Raw genomic sequence first — 18,096 nt, 5'->3', positions numbered from 1 at the left:
GCTTGTGAATTCTTCAGTTTTCCGATTGGTTTGCCATTCATGAGCGAGTCGGTCAACGCTCAACAAATCCATTCCTGTCAGCGGTCTGTCCGAATGAATTCTGACGTCTGTCCGTGCACATTTCAGGAAGCACGGCTAATGAAACACCTGGCTTCCGTTGCTCTTGAAGCTTGAACTCTCTGGACGAGTCTTCTAGGACATCTGCTCGCCACTATTAAAACCATTTTCATTTTTCCACTGGAAACAATAGGCCTCACTAATTGATTTTAATGGCTCTCTTTGCCACGACGCACCCCTCATGAGTCGCGGAAGAGGTCTTTAAGATTATCATTATTATTATCACTATAATTGCCATTACCCCCCCTCCCTCACTTCCCAACGTGAGAACGCGGGAGGCGACGGTTGGAGGAACATCTTTGCCCTTAAGCCGAAAACATCATCATTATTGCCGAAGCCGGGAAATAAACAGACACAGTCTCCACCTTCGCGTGCAGACCCCCTCCCGGATGCCCTTGTTCCCTCCGCCGCCCTCCGCGTACAAGCCCACCGCCTCCTCCGCCGCTTGTAATTTATGCAAAATTAATTGATACATCTTTTATAATTGATGTGCTGTAAACTTAATGAGTAATTTATGTAATTAGTCAATTAGGGATAATTCCGACATATGTTGGCTATGCCCAGAAGGTGTGCTTTACAACCAGATATTTGTCCAGGAGTTTGGCGTTTTCATGTGTGTGTGTGTACGTGTGCGTTTGTGTTAATTAATTTTGTTATGCAGATCTGCCATGGTGTCTGTTTAACGGCGCCCTTTGTGAAAACAGATTTAATATTGATCTTTCCTGAGCATAAAGAGCACCTTTTTTTTTTTTTTTTTTTTTTAAGACCGGCAAGGGGCCTTCCCGCACGGTGCAGGAAAATCAAAACAAACCGAGAAGAGGAGGAATAAAGACAAGAAAAACACGTACGACTTGTGAATATATTACAAACGTTTTCCCGATTTTTTTTTTTTTTTTTAAATATGTTCCTGACGTCACCTCAGCTGACCTTTTGAGTGGCGTCGTGTGCGAGGCGGCTAATTAACTGACGGTGGGGTGTTTTTTTTTTTTTTTTTCTTTTTTTGTGAATATTCATACCCGACGCTCGCCCCTTAATTACATTGTTGGACTTCCTCTCCAAGGAGGCCAAACTCACCAAAGGCTTAATTATTGCAATGTATTCGGGTGGGCCTCCGCATCCACCCCGCGAGAAGACTGTCAAGGACCCCCAGCCATGACACCTGGCCAAAGAAGGATGTGTATCGTTACAGCACGGAAGAGGGGCGAGGGTGGTTCTCCACCGAGAGTCGACGTGAAGTTTGTTTACATCCTTGTAGGATCCGCCCGAGAGTGTTTGAGCAGACAGACAGCCGCTGGACGGCCTGCCCTGCAATTAATCAACGGCAGCGTGCGAGTGTGTGCGCGCGCGCGCGTGTGTGTGAGCGCAGTGATGATGGTGCGCAAAGGAAGACATGATTTATTGTTTGCAAAGTCGCAAAGTGCAGTCGAGCACATTTAAGCGAGGCCGCCGTTCGTGTTTTTACCTTTGAAGCGCGCACATCGATGTTAGACATTAACAAAAGATAATCATGCTGAATGGTTATCGGTCACTTTCCGAGTTTAATTGTTTAACGCTGAGTGACCTGAGGTCTCTTTAAAGCGTTCGACGCTGTGTGATTTCAAAAGCATATTTCTTCATGCACGCGCTTTTGGAGCTAGAAGGACCCATGTGAGAGAAACAAAGAATAAACAAACACAGCTTTGGAGTGAATCACTGAGATTTTAAATTTGAACATGCCAACGGTCTCATCCAGCGTGCTGCTCCATCGTTTTTATGATAATCACTTTACTTTTTATCACTTCTATCCACGTGGTGACGTCATAAAACGACGGCGACGTGAACAATGCCCTCGCATGTGGTCAAATAGTCAAACACTCAAATGTAAAATGAGAAGACTCAATTAAGGAGCAACTCCTGCTGCTGGGGTCACTCACAAGGCCACACCCCTTAAATGCACACTCGGCTAAAATAGTAATAACATTTGACAAGATGCATTTGTGTTATATTCTCTTCTATGCTTTTGTACAATACAATGACTTTTTTGACGAATTAATGGCGTTTTGATTGATTTTGATGAGTAAAATTAGTTTATTATGAGTAAATGATTCAGGAGCCTAGTCATGGAAGAAAATATTTGAAAGTCACAAAACTGTATATTTACTGTGGTATCGATCATACTAAAAAGCTGCATATGTTTTTTGCGCCAATCGGGAATTTTTTTTAAATACCCTCCTCATTCTTCATTTTTATTCATAAGTCTCTCTCACTCTCTCTCTTTCTCTCTCCCCCTCCCACACATCCATTCACAACTACCCTTGCGTGTCATTTTTAAAGTGTCTGGATAATAGCAGCCTCACAGACCTGCGGGGGTCTCACACACACACACACACACACACACACACAATACAATTGGAAGCGGGAGCATCGCATATGAGGAGGAGAGCGAGACCAAAGTTGGACCACACGGCTTGCGAGCAGGCAACGAGAGGACATCTATGGCAACTATTAGGCGAGGACTTGCACTTTTTTTCCACCAGGGTTTTTCTCCTCAGGTGATGTCGGAAGGCTGCCAAGTTTGCTAACTATTCATTGCCGCTCCTCCGATGGCTCAGACATTCGGGACCAATCTCTCCGTGAAAAGGCCGCTTTGAAGTTAAAAAGGAAAAACAGAAAAGAAGTCATGCCACGACCAGGGAAAAACTCCTACAGTGACCAGAAGCCTCCCTATTCGTACATCTCCCTCACGGCCATGGCCATCCAGAACTCCCAAGACAAGATGCTCCCCCTGAGCGACATTTACAAGTTCATCATGGAGCGCTTTCCCTACTACAGGGACAACACGCAGCGCTGGCAGAACTCCCTGCGGCACAATCTCTCCTTCAACGACTGCTTCATCAAGATTCCGCGACGGCCCGACCAGCCGGGCAAGGGCAGCTTCTGGGCCCTGCACCCGGATTGCGGCGACATGTTTGAGAACGGTAGCTTCCTGCGCCGCCGCAAGCGTTTCAAGGTGCTGGCGGCGTGCAAGAGCTCGCCCATGTTGCACTACTTCCACCATCACCACCATCATCATCACAAGCCGGAGCAGCGGGAGCCCCCCGGCCGCCTGCCCCTCATGCACCCGCCCACGCCGCCCGCCCACTTCCAAGGCTACCCGGGCATCCCCTGCGCCCAGCCGGGTGTCTTCAAACACCCGTTCGCCATCGAGAACATCATAGGCCGCGACTACAAGGGCGTGGTGCCCCTCACCTCGGTCATGCACCATCTGGGCTACCCGGTGCCCCCTCAGCTGATGACCTCCGTGTGGCCCCACGTCGGGATGCTCTCCGAGCCTCTGGCGCCGTCCCCGGAGTACGTGCCCTTCGGGGTCCCGACCAAAAGCCTGTATCACCACAGTGCCAACGGGCCCGGGCTACCCGCCGTGCCGGTGCCGATAAAGCCCACGCCGACTCTCATGTCACACGGTCTGAGCGGGATGTCCTCTTCTAGCAGCTCCACCTCCTCCTCAAGCCACCACGGTGACGCTCTGGAGGGGAAAGGCAACCTCCTGCACCCGGCCCTCCTTCTGTCTTAATCGCACGGTGGATGACGGCGCAGCCAAAAAGGGTGAAAAAATATTTGTATAGGCCGATTGTATCTTTTTGTTTGCACATTTGATTTACTGCATTTGCCATGTCTTACTAAATAATACAATCAGACACGCTGAACCCAAAGAAAATGTAGTCGGAAAGTTTCTCTCAAATTCAACGTACATTTTATTGACGACAAATGCATTTTCCTCCATTCGTCATTTTTATATGCTTGGTTGTAGCAGTGTATTGCTTGTATGAGAAATATTTATCTGAAGATTTATAAAGAATTCACAAATGATGGTACTCAAGTGTTATTTGTTTATTTACGTGCATATTTTGGGCCAGTGAAAATATCAGCCTGAGTCTTTTGAGGAAATTAGTTGAATTAATTTATTATGATAAAAATGATTTTGATATCAAAATGTTACGGGGGGGGGGGATAAGTTCAATAACATTGTGTTTCCTCATAAAACACACACATTGATCCCATTATTTTACTGACGTTGCTTGAGTGACAAGACTCATACAAAATATTGAGTTTGTAAAGTGATGATATGGTCAGATGACAAATACAAGTACAGAATATGCTCACACAATGTGATTTGGATGTTCATCTGAAAATCCAAAACATAGTGAGGATGATTAAAGGCGAGGCTGACCTGATTTGAGTCATAACTTTTTTCCGTCAAAACACTCGAAAACATGGCTCACACACGCACGCACGGTGGGATGGACATCGGAGCTGATGTCCCAAATAAATGGATGCGCACTTCAAACGGGGATCGGGATCAAGTTTTCCCTCTTTTGTTTGACGGCGTTTAAACGGTGGCTTTGAAGCTCGCCTCCTCTCCTCTCTATGCACAAAGCATCACTGAGAGTGACTTAGATTCAAGCCCCGCCATCCTCCCTGCTTAGCATCCCAAAGGCTCCTGGAGATGCCCCCCCACCACCACACACCACTCCAGTGTCACACCAGCCTCTGAACAAATAATTGACATGCACCAGCCGGACAAGAGAAGACGAAGGCGTGGGAGCGATGGAAAAAATAATAATTAAAAATTGGTGTTAGGGCAAGTGGAGCATCAACACGGTGGTGACCTCTGTTCTCCTGTCGAGTGTTCAGTTAATCAGCAGGGTGGACTAGTATCAGATTATTTTAATAATAATAAAAAAGTCTGCTCTAATAATGACTTATTTCTTGAGTTCCCGTTCCTCCCAATTTAGTTAAAAAAAAAAATAGTAGTACGTATCTGAATGGTAGTGAGTTAAAACAAAATTAAATCTCAATTTCATTTTTTTTTTACGTAAAAAAAGTTTACAATAAATATGTCAAATGTAAATTGTTTTCAGACTTCTTCTAATCAAGTATCTATAATGAGGCACTGTAAGTGGTTAGCACGGGGGTCTCAAACTCATGGCCAGAGGTCCATTTGTGGCCCACGGTACGATATTAAGGTCCCCACTTGACATCAAAGTTTAATTTTACAGTGCAACTCTCAGCAAATTGTAATTCTCGTGTCTTTTTCAAAACCTGTTGTGAAGAGGAGAACAGCTAATTTCAAGAAAAAGTGAAGATAGGATTTTTTTTTTTTCTCCACCATAAATCTTAAAATCTCAATCGGCGTCAATGACGACAAGCGTGCATGTGTGTGTTAATTCCCTAATTTGCAGGCTCTAATAAGCCTCGCTGCACTACAGTATAATTAAATGGCACCAATTAAGACACAATAAGAGGAGTAATAATGCAGACATTAGTGCCCTCTGTGATCTGTTGAATTACAGTATGAGGGCTTTATTTTTTTTGCAGCAAACAGATAAATAGTGGTTAAGTGCCAAAAAAGGCTGGGTCGACCAATTTTTTTGTCCCCATTGAAAATAACGGAACTAGAAATGGCTACACAAGACTGAGTCAGTCAACATCCTGCTTTTGTTTTCCCATATTTGCGACACAACGGTTGAATGAACGGGTCACTGTATAAAATTTGAGTCGAAAATGAGAAATATGAGTCTTTTGAACGACTGAATAAAACATGGGGGTCAGAGGTGTGTTCGTGTCACAAGTGAAACGACAGTGTTGCATAGGCAATGGGGCATTAGTGGGAATTAAGCACCCTTCACAAGGGCCACAAGTGTAAATTCGACATGCGTTGTTTTACCGATAAGGCCATCATAACGAGCATTTTAATTTTCTTCTTAATCACCGTACCTCATACAAGCTGCAAAACATAATTGGTTGGAGATTCATTTGCAAGTCAGTGATTAACACCCATCTTGACCGATCTATAACCACAAATAAGACTAATATGAAGTGTAAAAGTTGAAAAGGGCGGCGAATCAAACTTCATTCTAATGCTTTGGCAAATAAGGTCAAAATTTGGGGGGATTTCGGGTCGCATCTCGACTTCAAATATTGAAATGTTGTATCAATCAACAAAACAGCTCAAGGACTAGTTAGTTTTTGCAGGTCCCTGGAAATAAAATAAAAAAATAACCCCAAAATAGTGTCTTTAAACCAAAATGGTGGACTTTGCGGGGGGACACTTTTTTTGTGGGTCTGCTCATGATAGACAAGCCTACCAAATTTCATGTTGCTAAGTGAAACCGGCTTTGGTTGTTTCATTTTAAAAAACAGAGCATAGCTATTGTTCCTAATAAATTTACAAATTATAGAGTTTGAACATTTAATTTAGCAATTTCTGCTAGTCTTTTTTTAACTGTAGTTGTGTTTGCCCTTCCCACATGCTTCAAACACATGTATAGAGACCAAAAAAAAAAAAATTAAAAAAGGTTCACATAAAATGTTTGCGATATAACGAGGACTTGGACAAAGAATCGCAATTTGGAGGGGAAATTTGGATTGTACTGAAACACAATGTGAATATTTGTGAATGTTTGCGTGAGAAGTATTAAAATGAAATGCGGCGTATTAAAATATTGAAGCATTTAAGCACCAGTTTGCAAAGATGTCAATTAACAATATTGTCATTTTCTCTTTTTAGTGTGAATTGCAAAATATCATCCAAGGCAAGGTCCTCCTCAAAGTCGCAATGGTTTATCTCTGCATCACAAGTGAGCACTTTAGCTTTTATTAGCGTAATAAAGTCAAGCTTCAAATCCGCAAAAAGCCTCCTGACCTCTGGGCCCTGTCACACTCCTTCAATTAATTCTTCCCATCCATATTCCATCTCGCACACAATGAGTATTCTATTTCCCATTATGATGTATTTACCAGACAACTATCGCAGAGCGTTGTTAATTAATATTAAGGCTTGTTGTATCGCAGAAATTGGATCAAAATATTGAGAAATATGTTTCAAGTAGTGTATTCATCTGAGTGATTCCTAGTTTGATGAGATGGAAAAATAAGCAGCTTGTTGAAATCTTAAGGCTTGTTTGGTATCAAGAGAAATAAACCAAAGGCCAGACAGAGAGAATTTTTTTTGGGTGAAAAACAAAAATCCGATTTTATTTTAAGGCCATCAAGTTAAAATTTTAAGCCAGGTGGTGATGTCACTTCAAGTTTTAAGCATTTTCTGAAGTGTTCTCCTTTACATTTATTTGGTGAAGAGACTGAACGGTGTCTGGCCACTGTTTAAGAGCCAATTCCAGTGTGCCCTCTAGCGGCAGAAGGTGGATAACTTATCGTACAAATGGGCCACATGTGCTTACTCTATTGCTGTGTTCAAATTCGTAGTGTGCGTTCTTTAAAAGCTTTAAATGACGTCATGTAGCCTGGAAACAAGCCTTCGAGGACGTAGTCTTTGAATTTGGACACAGTTTGCGGTCGGGTGAGTCGGAAGGTTTTGAGGAAGGGACGATGCGCAACTGCAAAACGTTCCGATCAGAAACCATTACAATGTCATGGTTCTTATTTTTTTCAAACAACAAAATGGAAACAAATAAAACGTTGTTTTGGAACCATATTATTGAGCTAGTAATTTTCAACCATCAGAAATTTCATTAGAAATGAAATCTTATTAGTTGAATAATAAAAGAGACTCGCTTACGTGAGAGGCGTAGAGGATGACATCAGCCCACTGTGATTGGACACAAGTATATTATGTTTGCCGTGACCTCATTGTTTTTTCCTTCTTGGAATAAATTGTTAATTGAATAAAAGAGTTGCCTATGTGTTGTAAAGAAATTAGTGGAGTACGTACAGACAGTCCAGTGGCCGCTTGGGATGGGCGTGACGTCACGACCCCGCCCACCATCACGCACGTTACGTCGTACAAAGCAGCAGTCAGACGGCTGAATGTAAACATGGTGACAGGTAGATGAGAAGCGCTCCAAAATGGTCTTCGAAAGCGTCGTGGTAGACGTTCTCAACAGATTTCTGGGCGACTACGTGGTCAACCTTGACAGTTCGCAGCTTAAACTTGGCATCTGGGGAGGTAAATCAACTCGATTTGTATGTTATTCTTTGGCGAGGCGGTGCCATAGTGCACCGATCGAGCTAGCGTGCTAGTGTCGGGTTGTCGTTAGCTTGGAGCTCCTCAAGCTGTCATCTGTCAGTTTGTCGACCCCCCCTCAAATGCTGCTGATTGCTGTTGTTAGACTGGATAAGTTATTAAACAGAAGTTCTCACAGATATGCAATTCTTTTCAAAGACATTTTCCCGTGCAAAGCTAAGATATTACTGGGGCGAGTTTTGCAGGATTAATACGAGTCGCACCCTTATCCAGTTTGTGAGTTCAAGCGAAAAGTCTTGCACACAAACAAAATACCTTAAATATAATCGTGTGGCAGCGTAACATTACTGAATGTAGGATAGGATAGGGGGGAACGAAATTTCGGTTTCTTTGTGTGTCTTTGGCATGTGGAGAAATTGACAATAAAGCTGACTTTGAACGTGCACACTTTATTTTGCTGCATTTAAAGGGCTGCTTGTGCATGGTAACAATCGATACATTACATTTATATATATTTTTTTTGCAGGTGATGCCGTCCTTCGAAATCTTGAAATTAAGGAGAATGCTTTGGTAAGTTGCATGGCTCAAATGCATATGAAGAAATGTGATATTTCTCACACACAATTATGTTGTTGTTGTTGTTTTTAACTTCTCACAGAGTCAGCTTGACATTCCTTTTAAAGTGAGAGCAGGACACATAGGTGAGATTGATTAGTTTAAGGTCTTGCTTTCATTTGGAGACACATTTTTGCTCACTAATTTTATCTCGATAGGGCAACTAGAACTCCAGATTCCCTGGAAGAACCTTTACACCCAGTCGGTGCGGGCTACACTGGATGGCGTCTATCTGCTCATTGTGCCAACAGCAAGTATGTAAGATTTTGTATTTGTTGCAAAGTTAATCAGTCTGGTGCAATCAATAAAATAGAATCCATCCGATACACCCCAAAAATATTTGAAATTTGCAGTTTTAGTATTAGCAAGCTGCTTAGTGAAGCTCTTACTAAAATCTTGCATGATTAGTCCTTTATTATGATTGCAGGTATCAAGTACGATGCGGAAAAGGAGGAGAAGCAGCTGCAGGAAGCGCGGCAAAGGGAGCTGCAAAGGATTGAGGAGACCAAACTGAAGGTCGCAGAGCTCGGTTAGTAGTCCTTTGTGTCCCAAAGCTGGGGGGGGGGGGGGGGAATCAGTCTTGCACACAGAGCTTGGGGTCCAAGTTTGACAGTCTCCCAAATTTGATTTACTTGACAGAGAATCCCACAAAAGAGAAGCAGGACACCTTTGTGGAGAAGCTGGTCACGCAGATCATCAAAAATGTTCAAGTCAAGATCTCTAATATCCACATTCGCTATGAGGACGACGTGAGTGCTCACATTTTTGGTTTGCGTGCTTTGGAAAGAAGTACAAGAAGTTATTTCTTTCCCTCAGGTCACCAATCCGCTGTGCCCTTTGTCCTTCGGAGTCTCTCTTAGCAACCTCAGCCTTCAGGTAATCTCACTTGACATCCATTTTGTCGAGTTATATTGTTAGTAGAGTGAGAGCAACGCTACTTACAAGCGGCTACGGAAAGTATTCAGATGTTAAACCCTGACCTTTATATTAAATTGACCCTTGTTTGTTCCCGTAGACCTGCGATGAGGACTGGAAGCCGACTCTCTTGGATGAAAATGCCAGACTTTTCTACAAGGTAGGAAAGACATTCTTTGTTTTTGTTCTCCTGTTTTAAGTTTCTCGCTGCGAGTGTCTAATGTGATGGTTATATGGGCATGCATTGCTCTAATTGCTGCTTCCTTCCTCTCAGTTGGTTCAGCTGGACAAATTGTTTGCCTACTGGAATGTCAACTCTGTACTCTTCTCCAATTACAGCCCGGGCAAGGCTTTGGTAAGACAAAAATGTTGGAGATTGTTTTTACGTGTCACACTGTGTAGATAAAAAAAAAAAAACTGGTGACAAATGCATTGGAGCTTTTTTTTCTTGGTCTTTTTTTAGCAATGTCTTCAAAATAGCCTGCTCCTTAAAGGCTCCTGTCCTACAGACCACGATTTCAGTGAGTGTCAGAACACGTTTGCACCAATTCCAGTTAAGCCCTCTGCACATTTTTCTTGCGTAAAAAAAAAATCTGGCAAAATCCATTCATAAAATAGCCTCAGCAATAAATCTGTTGCACAAACAAGATTGCAATGTATTTAATTTTTTTTTTGCTGCTCAACAGTTTTCCGTCCCATCTCTGCCGATGCAAAGCTTTGCATGAATCCCAAATCAGACATGGACTTCTCTTCTCCTAAAGTAGACCTTATGGTCAATCTGCGGGAGGTGACCATTGAGCTAAACAGACCCCAGGTAGGTAGGCAGTGTTTGTATTGATGTGCCGTTTATGATTTTAGAAACCAGCCCAAGTACTTCTCCTCTTTCTAGTACGTCAGCATCTTGGAGCTATTGGGCTCGGTGGATTTGATGTCACGTAACCTGCCGTACAGAAAATACAGACCCGAAGTTTTAGTTCACAACAATGCCAACGTTTGGTAAGACACTCTTCTCTGACAGGACTTCCTCTTTTGTATGAGGGTACATTTTTTTTTGCTGCGGCGTTTATAGGTGGGACTACGCCATCACGAGCATCCTGGAGGTGGACGTGAAGCCCCGACTCCACATGTGGTCGTGGCCGCGCATTCAGCGGCACCGCAAGCTGGTCAAGCACTACCGCGAGCTCTACAAGATTAAGATCACCAGCAAGAAACCCAGCGAGGAACTTCTCAAGGAACTGCAAGTAGGCGGACAATCTATTGAACGGAAAGTCACCGCCATAGGTCATGCATTCCTATGCCAGCATTTTTTTGTGTGTGTGTCTGTTCTCAGGAGCCCGAGAAGACACTTGATATTTTTAACATCACGCTAGCCAGACAGCAAGCTGAAGTGGAGGTACACTCATAATTGCATTGCATCATGTCAAATATGACACGTTTGCTTTGTCTCCTTAGGCGAGTAAGGCGGGCTTGCGTATTTACCGTCCAGGCTTGAAGATGGAGGAAGAGGAGTCTCAAGGGTGGGTGAGCTGGATGTGGAACTGGGGGGCGGAGCCTGACTCTCAACCAAAGGAGGTCAAGAGCGCAGGAGGAGGTAAGGTCATGAGGTGGAGGAAATGGTGCATGACTTCCTTGGCCCATCCCTTCTTTCAATATGTTTTCACACAGGATTTGATGAGCTGTTGACCTCCGCTGAGAAAGCCAGACTCTACGCCGCCATCGGATACAGTGAGACGGCCGCTAATTCTATTTATCCAAAGGAGGTGAGTCTCTTCCCACACACGTTACAAATTTCATCTTTCGTCCGTCCGTCTGTTTTTTTTTTTTTTTTTTTAATCGCGCCGATTGTCTTCTAGCTGACTTTGAGCGAGAGGCGGGGTTTATTCTATCATAGAAATCTGCCAGCTTGTGACATCACAATAGGGTATCATTTAGAATGGCTCACTCACTCGCACACTTCGGAAAAATACTAAGTTCACCAAATTTATTTGCGGAATTTCACTCTTAATTTGCGAGCAGCCGTTACCGAGATCCAACTGTTTGTATACAAACAATGTCAGTTTTGCATCGTTTGTCCCATTAAGAGTTTCAGACTTTCATTGCTGTGTATATTCTCTTCTAGTTTGAGGACATGAAGGTGCAATTCCACATGGAGAAGCTGAGCGTCTCTATCAAGGACAGCAAAGACAAAGACGAGATCATCAAGTTGACTGTCGGGGAGCTGATGTCTTCCCTGACGCAACGATCCGGAGCACAAGCCATCAAGTGTGTCACAGTCTTTGACCGTCAAAAAACAAACAAAACAACAAAAAAAAACCAAAACAAAAAAAACCCCAATCTCTGCAGATTCACAGCCGAGCTCAGTTTGTTCGAGGTCACGGGTCTGGCAAGCGGCCGGCCCGCTCCCACCCTCCTGTCGTCAAGGACGGTCGGCACGGGAACGGGGAGTCCGCTGCTCAGCCTGTTTTTCGAGACCAACCCTCTGGATCAGCGTGCCAATCAGCGGCTCTTTGTAGAATCGCAGCCGCTGGAAATCATCTACGACGCCGTGAGTGCAGCCTGTTGTTTGTTGTCCCGTGCGGACCAAAGTGTCAACATGTCTGACTGCGTACAGATGACGGTGAACGCCACGGCCGCGGTCTTCAGGCCTCCTGACGACCTGCAGCTGGACGAACTCACCAACGCCACACTCATGAAACTGGAGCAGTTCCGAGATCGTACAGCCACCGGTCGGTGGCTTAGCCATCAAAAATATCCTTTTGTTGCTTCGTATTCACGTATGACAACATCTGTTTATTTGTTGTTGTTTTTTTGGTAGGGCTAATGTATGTGATCGAGACTCAGAAGGTGCTGGACCTGAAGGTGAACCTGTTGGCCTCTTACGTCATCATCCCACAGACGGGCTTCTATGACGGCACTCAGAACATTGTGTTGCTGGATCTCGGACACTTGCAGGTGAGGGCAAATTGCCGGCCAGGAGTTTTCTTAAAGCCTCATTTCCAAACACGTGCTTCTAAAATGGGACTTTCTACGTAGATGTCCAGTCAGTCCAAAAAGAATCTGCCTGAGCTGTCGGCGTGCTCCAGCACAATCGAAGACATCATGCAAAGAGCGTACGACAGCTTCGACATCCAGCTCAATAACCTGCAATTCCTTTTCAGTAAACCAGGTCGATGCCACGAGCAAGCAAAATTTGGCAAATACAGTCAATTGATCACATGCCATTCATGAATAGTTAAATCAACGCTGTTGAAATCTTTCCCCCGCTAAAGACAACAACTGGAAAAAGGCTCGCATGCAGAGGCAGTCGCCGCTCCATATTTTGGAGCCGGTGGATTTGAAAATGGAGTTCAGCAGGGCCATGGTGGTCAAAGACTCGCGCATGGCAAAGTAAGTGTACAAATGATGATGACCAAAATTGCATCCGTTGACTGCGTCTTAATCCCACATAAACAGATACAAACTGTCCGGAGAGCTCCCTCTGCTCTCCCTCCGAATCTCCGACGTTAAACTTCGAAATGTTCTCGAGTTGGTGGAGAGCATCCCGCGGCCGAAGACGAATCCGGCTCCGCCCAATGCTAGCGCGCCCCCGCATTCGAGGGTGAGGGCAACACCAACTTGGGGAAAAGTTAAACAGACATGTTGACATAACGCGTACCGTCTCCTTCCAAGTCCAAGCAGTTCACACCGCAGCTTTCCATGAAGAGACGTCTGCAGTTGGCCGACCAACGCTCCTCTATGCTTTTCGAGTCGTGCGAGTCCATCAGCATTTCTTCGCTCGGTGAGCTCGGACAACCCCACGTCGTTTACGATCGCGCTCGCTCAATGCTTTTGTTCCCCTCAGGGTCCGAAGAAGACTTGTTCTACGACGCCCCCAGCTCTCCCGTCACGGGGCAGCAGTTCTTATTCGACAATCCCATGCCGCTGCGCTACGCCGACCTGAACAGACGGAAGGGTCCGGCGCTGGAGGAGCGTCCGAAGAACATGACCGACTTTCTCATGGCATTTGAAATCAGCGAGGTAATGCGGCTGGCTCTCTGTGAGCTGTCCTGAATTTTTGTGACATCGCGAGCTGTCTAATTGACAGCATTTCCATTTTTTTCTTCTAGTTCTCCGTCCAGTTGTGTCGCCTCACTGGTAGCTATCAGGAGGTGCCCGTGCTCCACTTGGAGGTGGAGGGCCTGGGCACTGAGCTGAAAATACGCACCTTTGACATGACATCCAACACTTACCTCAAGGAGATCTGTCTCAGGTGTCCCGAATACACAGGTGAGTTTTTTTGGCCCTGAAAAGTGGCAGTCCTGCTGTGTCAAATATTTAATATATATAATATTTGCTGTTTATATTTGCTTGCTCCCATTTATGTAGATTCGCAAAACAAGGAAATTCAACTCATCACTACTTTGGATAACACCGAGGTCGACATGCTTACGCTGGAGTATATAAATGTAAGTTGTAAGATGATTTCCCAAGTTTTTTTTTTTTTTTTCTTTCTAACCATTGATGTGCCTTTAGGCTGACAAAAACGGGCCTGAGTTCAAGTCCCTGCACAACAACACCGAGAAAGTCATCAAGGTAAAGTCGGGTAAAGTCTTACGGTCGTCCTCCAATGACGTCCGGTGCTTGCCGTCAGGTGACCTTCTCGTCTCTGGACGTGAATCTCCACACGGAGGCGCTCCTCAACACCATGAACTACCTCAGCGGACTGATGCCGCAGTCCACCCAGCAGGAGGAGCCCGGACAGGAGGAGTTGGCCGTCATTCCCGAGGAAGAGAAGCTGGAGGAGGGCAAGAAGGAGGCCACCGTTGCCAAGAGAAAAAGTAATGGGAACTTTGAATGAAATTATTGGATTCCGAGGAAACATAAACGTGCATACTTTTCAGACCCACCCTCTGTGTCAAAACCGTTTTTTTTTTTCCCCTCTTTTAACGAGTCCATCCGCTCTCACAGTACCAAAGAATTCCAAGGCGGCGGCCGTCATCAACATGCACCTCCGAGCCGATCTCCACTCTCTGAAGGTTTACATTCGAGGGCAGACATCCATGATCTCGGAGATCAGAATCGAAGGTATCGTTCAGAAATGGAGCATTTTCTTGCTTGGTCTACAAAAATCATTTGTAGTTTTTCCTCGAAATTGTCCCCTTATCTTCGTCAGGCCTGGTTTCTGAGGTTTTGATGAGGAAGCGAGAGATGAAGGTCCTGGCCAATCTGAAGAACATCATCGTGTTTGACTGTGACGAGACGGCCTTCTATAAGAAGGTACTGCGAGTTCTTCTCCTCTCAACCGTCACGGCTGCCGTTTTGACTTTCTATTGTTATCTCCGCTCTCAGGCCGTGTCCATCGCAGACAGGGAGGTGTTTGCCTTCCAGATGATCAACCACACAGACGCCACAGAAGGCGACGCCTACCTCGACATGTCTCAGGTTGACACCTCGGTCACGTTGACAGTGGGATGTATCCAAGTCGTCTTCCTCAACAAGTTCTTGTCCTCCATACTGGTGAGAATCGTGTGGGAGTTTTTTGGGGGGTTTTTTTTTTTGGTCTTCCATCACTGGAGTGGAACACTTTTTCGCTCCGCTCCCACAGGCCTTCGTAAACAACTTCCAGGAGGCCAAAGAGGCTGTCGCCGAAGTGACCCAGCAGGCGGCCGAAAAGGCGGCGTCGGGCGTGAAGGAGCTGTCGGAGCGCAGCACGCGCGTGGCCCTCAACGTCCGCTTCAAAGCGCCCGTCATTTTTGTGCCGCAGTCGTCCTCGTCCCCCAACGTCCTGGTGGCCGATTTAGGTTTCCTGGCGGTCAAGAATCACTTTGCCATGCAACCTTCCAAGAGTCACAGCAAGATCCCACCGGTGGTGGACATCATGGAAGTCAAGCTCACGGATCTAAAGATGTATCGGTATGATTTGCAGAAGAGAAATAACAAACATCTTGGTGTAAGGGCCAAGTCGTAATCATTCTTATTGTTTTTATTTTTTGAATGCAGGACAACATTCGTTAATGGAGTGTTTCGGGGTGAAAGCAACCTGTTGCAACCAATCAGCCTGGAAGTGGAGGTTCAGAGGAATCTTTCGTCCAACTGGTACCAAAGCATCCCCGACATTGAGATCACCGCTCACCTGATGCCTTTGAGTGTAAGTAATCCATTTTAGTTTTTGACGCTTTTCAATGTCATACTTTCTGGGCTGCAAAAAAAACTTTTGAACCTACTGTGCTCGGTGGAGAGAAAAAGTTTTTCTTCGTATGGTTTGTGTCTCTCGCCAAACAGTTGAACCTCAGCCAGGATGACATGGTGGTTATCTTCCGGACTCTCAGTGAAAACCTCTCGGAGAATTCTGGCACTGTCACCGCCTCTGCGCCCGCCCCCGCTGAAGACTCCACATCTGACAAGGAGCAGCCCAGCTCCGGAAACGCAGACAGACCCAACGGTAAGTCCTCAGAAGTTCACAAAGTGAGCGAAAGCCTCTTTGACATTCTCCGTTATGTTAGGCAACACGGTGGTGACGGCAGCCGTGGTGGAGACGCAGAAGACCGTCAAGCTGAAGACTACCATGAAAGGAGACTTTAAGATTGACTCCATGGCGCTGGTCCTGTTCAAGCCCAACGTGAACGAGGTGATCAGGTCAAAGTCGAGGCGTGCCGTGATTGGCGCGTTGGGATCGCTCACTGTCGCCATCTTCACTAGCTTCTCCATTTGGAGCCGCACAACGATGAACTGAAACTCGGCGAGTTCACCCTGGGCACCATCTCCACCTCCTTCACCATGTACTCCGACAGCTCCATGAAGGCCGCCGTCCGATTGTCTACCTGCCTCCTCGATGACAAGAGGCCAAATAGCAAGACGGTCAGCCCGAGGTAACGAAATTAGAGCGGTGGCACATGAGAACGTACAAATCCTTCGCTACTGCGCTTAATTAGTTCATCGAGCAAGCTTTTCCCCATTTTAGGATGATGGGCATGCGTCCCGGAACGGAAAAGAACATGATGGTGGAGGTCACCTACCGGCAGAGCCACGAAGGCAGCGCCTTAGACACGGTGGTTCAAGACGTGTACCTGTGCGCCAGCATGGAGTTCCTCCTCACCGTGACGGATATTTTCCTCAACGCCATCAAGGAGGGTTTTGCCGAAAAGCCGCGAGCCAAGAACATCCCAGCGCCGGTAGATAACAACAACACCCCCGCTCAGCCAGAGGAATCAAGTGAGTGTCTTTGAGACAAACTCCAGATGGATGGACGCCTCCCCCTGTGATTGCTCACGACTTGTCTTTTTCGGTATTCCCGGCTCAGTTCCTGCTCCAACCAAGGTGTCCAAGTCAAAGATGAACGTGGTGGTGCGAAACCCGGAGATCGTTTTTGTGGCCGACCTGACGCGCGCCGACGGGCCGGCGTTGGTGATGACCACGCAGTGCGAGGTAGTCATCACAAACGACGAGGAGAGCTCAAAGATGACGGCCGACATCAAAGACCTCAAGGTACGACGCCGTTTGCGTGGTACCGGAGAGCCTTTTTGGACGGCGCCGGCCGTTTCTGCGTTCATTTTAGGTGGTGGCCTGCCCGTTCCTAAGGGAGAAGAGGCTTCACAACGTGACCACGGTTTTGCAGCCATGCCAGGTGTCCTTTCAGAGTTGTCAGACGCCGACGTCTCCGCAAACTATGGACATCTCCATCAACTTGCTCACACTCAAGGTTGGTGAGCGCTGACTGATGCCGCTGACATGGATTCAATTAGATTTTTTTTATTTCATTTATCGTTATTTTAAATTGTATTTGATTGGATTTTATTGCTGGAAAAATATGTGCACTTGATGGAATTTCAGGTTTCACCCATTATCATCAAGACGGTCCTCTCCATCCACTCGGCCCTGACACCCACCCAAGAGACCACGGAGGCGCTCGAAAGTCCCGTCCCTGTGAACATGTGGGAGAAACGGGGCTGGAAGGAGCTCAAACTGTGGTTCCTGGAGGAGCAGGGAGAAGCCAGCACGAAAGCTGCGGCCCCGTTGATTCCACAGGGGGAGTCGCTTAAGGTAAAAGCCTCCATTGAAATAGCTCCACTGAAATTTTGATTTGACGGGCTGTCCGTCCGTCCTTCCTTCTCAGATGGACATCAAATCAATCTGCGTGACGTTGGAGGCCGGGGTGGGGCACCGCACCGTGCCCATGCTTCTAGCAAAATCCTCCTTCCAAGGAGATGTCAAAAACTGGTCCACGCTCATCAACTTGAGGAGTGAGCTGAACTTAGAGGTATGGCAGATGACACGAGTTCAAATCTAATTCCTGCTTTGATTTACTGCTTTATTCGAGCCGAGCTCAGCAAGGTAGCGCTCACGTTCATGATCATGTTCAGGTCCATTACTACAACGAGGTGGTGGGAGTGTGGGAGCCGCTGCTGGAGCCATTAGAGGATGAGACGAGAGATGGACCCGGGAGACCCTGGAGACTGGAATTTAACGTAGTTATACACACACGCCCGCACAAGTCTTGTAACGTTACT

At 46.0% G+C, this 18,096-nt stretch overlaps 2 protein-coding genes across 3 annotated transcripts in view; both read left to right on the top strand.

Annotated features, from left to right (window-relative positions):
• Positions 1-2,383: 2,383 nt before the first annotated feature.
• Positions 2,384-4,027, top strand: foxb2 (forkhead box B2). The gene has a single exon (XM_049763761.2). The coding sequence runs from the start codon at positions 2,777-2,779 to the stop codon at positions 3,668-3,670; it is 894 nt and encodes a 297-aa protein (XP_049619718.1). The 5' UTR covers positions 2,384-2,776; the 3' UTR covers positions 3,671-4,027.
• Positions 4,028-7,893: 3,866 nt separating this feature from the next.
• vps13a (vacuolar protein sorting 13 homolog A) overlaps positions 7,894-18,096 on the top strand; it is a 20,385-nt gene continuing 10,182 nt past the window's right edge. For both annotated transcript variants that reach the window (XM_049763736.2, XM_049763735.2), the window contains exons 1-43: positions 7,894-8,062; positions 8,607-8,650; positions 8,739-8,781; positions 8,854-8,949; positions 9,123-9,224; positions 9,335-9,444; positions 9,512-9,571; positions 9,711-9,770; positions 9,885-9,965; positions 10,074-10,131; positions 10,297-10,424; positions 10,500-10,606; positions 10,680-10,851; positions 10,941-11,003; positions 11,063-11,201; positions 11,276-11,370; positions 11,730-11,872; positions 11,954-12,155; positions 12,222-12,336; positions 12,426-12,562; positions 12,644-12,776; positions 12,880-12,997; positions 13,064-13,208; positions 13,280-13,388; positions 13,452-13,627; positions 13,717-13,876; positions 13,976-14,055; positions 14,123-14,182; positions 14,241-14,427; positions 14,558-14,674; positions 14,763-14,866; positions 14,939-15,106; positions 15,195-15,502; positions 15,590-15,737; positions 15,872-16,031; positions 16,093-16,217; positions 16,289-16,458; positions 16,551-16,801; positions 16,890-17,074; positions 17,145-17,288; positions 17,420-17,629; positions 17,703-17,846; positions 17,950-18,054. In XM_049763736.2, the coding sequence (XP_049619693.1) occupies positions 7,963-8,062; positions 8,607-8,650; positions 8,739-8,781; positions 8,854-8,949; positions 9,123-9,224; positions 9,335-9,444; positions 9,512-9,571; positions 9,711-9,770; positions 9,885-9,965; positions 10,074-10,131; positions 10,297-10,424; positions 10,500-10,606; positions 10,680-10,851; positions 10,941-11,003; positions 11,063-11,201; positions 11,276-11,370; positions 11,730-11,872; positions 11,954-12,155; positions 12,222-12,336; positions 12,426-12,562; positions 12,644-12,776; positions 12,880-12,997; positions 13,064-13,208; positions 13,280-13,388; positions 13,452-13,627; positions 13,717-13,876; positions 13,976-14,055; positions 14,123-14,182; positions 14,241-14,427; positions 14,558-14,674; positions 14,763-14,866; positions 14,939-15,106; positions 15,195-15,502; positions 15,590-15,737; positions 15,872-16,031; positions 16,093-16,217; positions 16,289-16,458; positions 16,551-16,801; positions 16,890-17,074; positions 17,145-17,288; positions 17,420-17,629; positions 17,703-17,846; positions 17,950-18,054 (5,562 nt within the window). In that variant the 5' untranslated portion in view covers positions 7,894-7,962. The remainder of the gene's footprint in view (positions 8,063-8,606; positions 8,651-8,738; positions 8,782-8,853; positions 8,950-9,122; positions 9,225-9,334; positions 9,445-9,511; positions 9,572-9,710; positions 9,771-9,884; positions 9,966-10,073; positions 10,132-10,296; positions 10,425-10,499; positions 10,607-10,679; positions 10,852-10,940; positions 11,004-11,062; positions 11,202-11,275; positions 11,371-11,729; positions 11,873-11,953; positions 12,156-12,221; positions 12,337-12,425; positions 12,563-12,643; positions 12,777-12,879; positions 12,998-13,063; positions 13,209-13,279; positions 13,389-13,451; positions 13,628-13,716; positions 13,877-13,975; positions 14,056-14,122; positions 14,183-14,240; positions 14,428-14,557; positions 14,675-14,762; positions 14,867-14,938; positions 15,107-15,194; positions 15,503-15,589; positions 15,738-15,871; positions 16,032-16,092; positions 16,218-16,288; positions 16,459-16,550; positions 16,802-16,889; positions 17,075-17,144; positions 17,289-17,419; positions 17,630-17,702; positions 17,847-17,949; positions 18,055-18,096) is intronic.

This window comes from Syngnathus scovelli, chromosome 3, assembly GCF_024217435.2.
Source record: "Syngnathus scovelli strain Florida chromosome 3, RoL_Ssco_1.2, whole genome shotgun sequence".
Lineage (NCBI taxonomy): Eukaryota > Metazoa > Chordata > Actinopteri > Syngnathiformes > Syngnathidae > Syngnathus > Syngnathus scovelli.
Note: the sequence above shows the minus strand (reverse complement) of the source record. Positions and strands in the feature narration are given on the sequence as shown.

Bases quoted from the DNA above. Each gene is read 5' to 3' on its own strand.
- foxb2 (XM_049763761.2), top strand. From the start codon at position 2,777: ATGCCACGACCAGGGAAAAACTCCTACAGTGACCAGAAGCCTCCCTAT.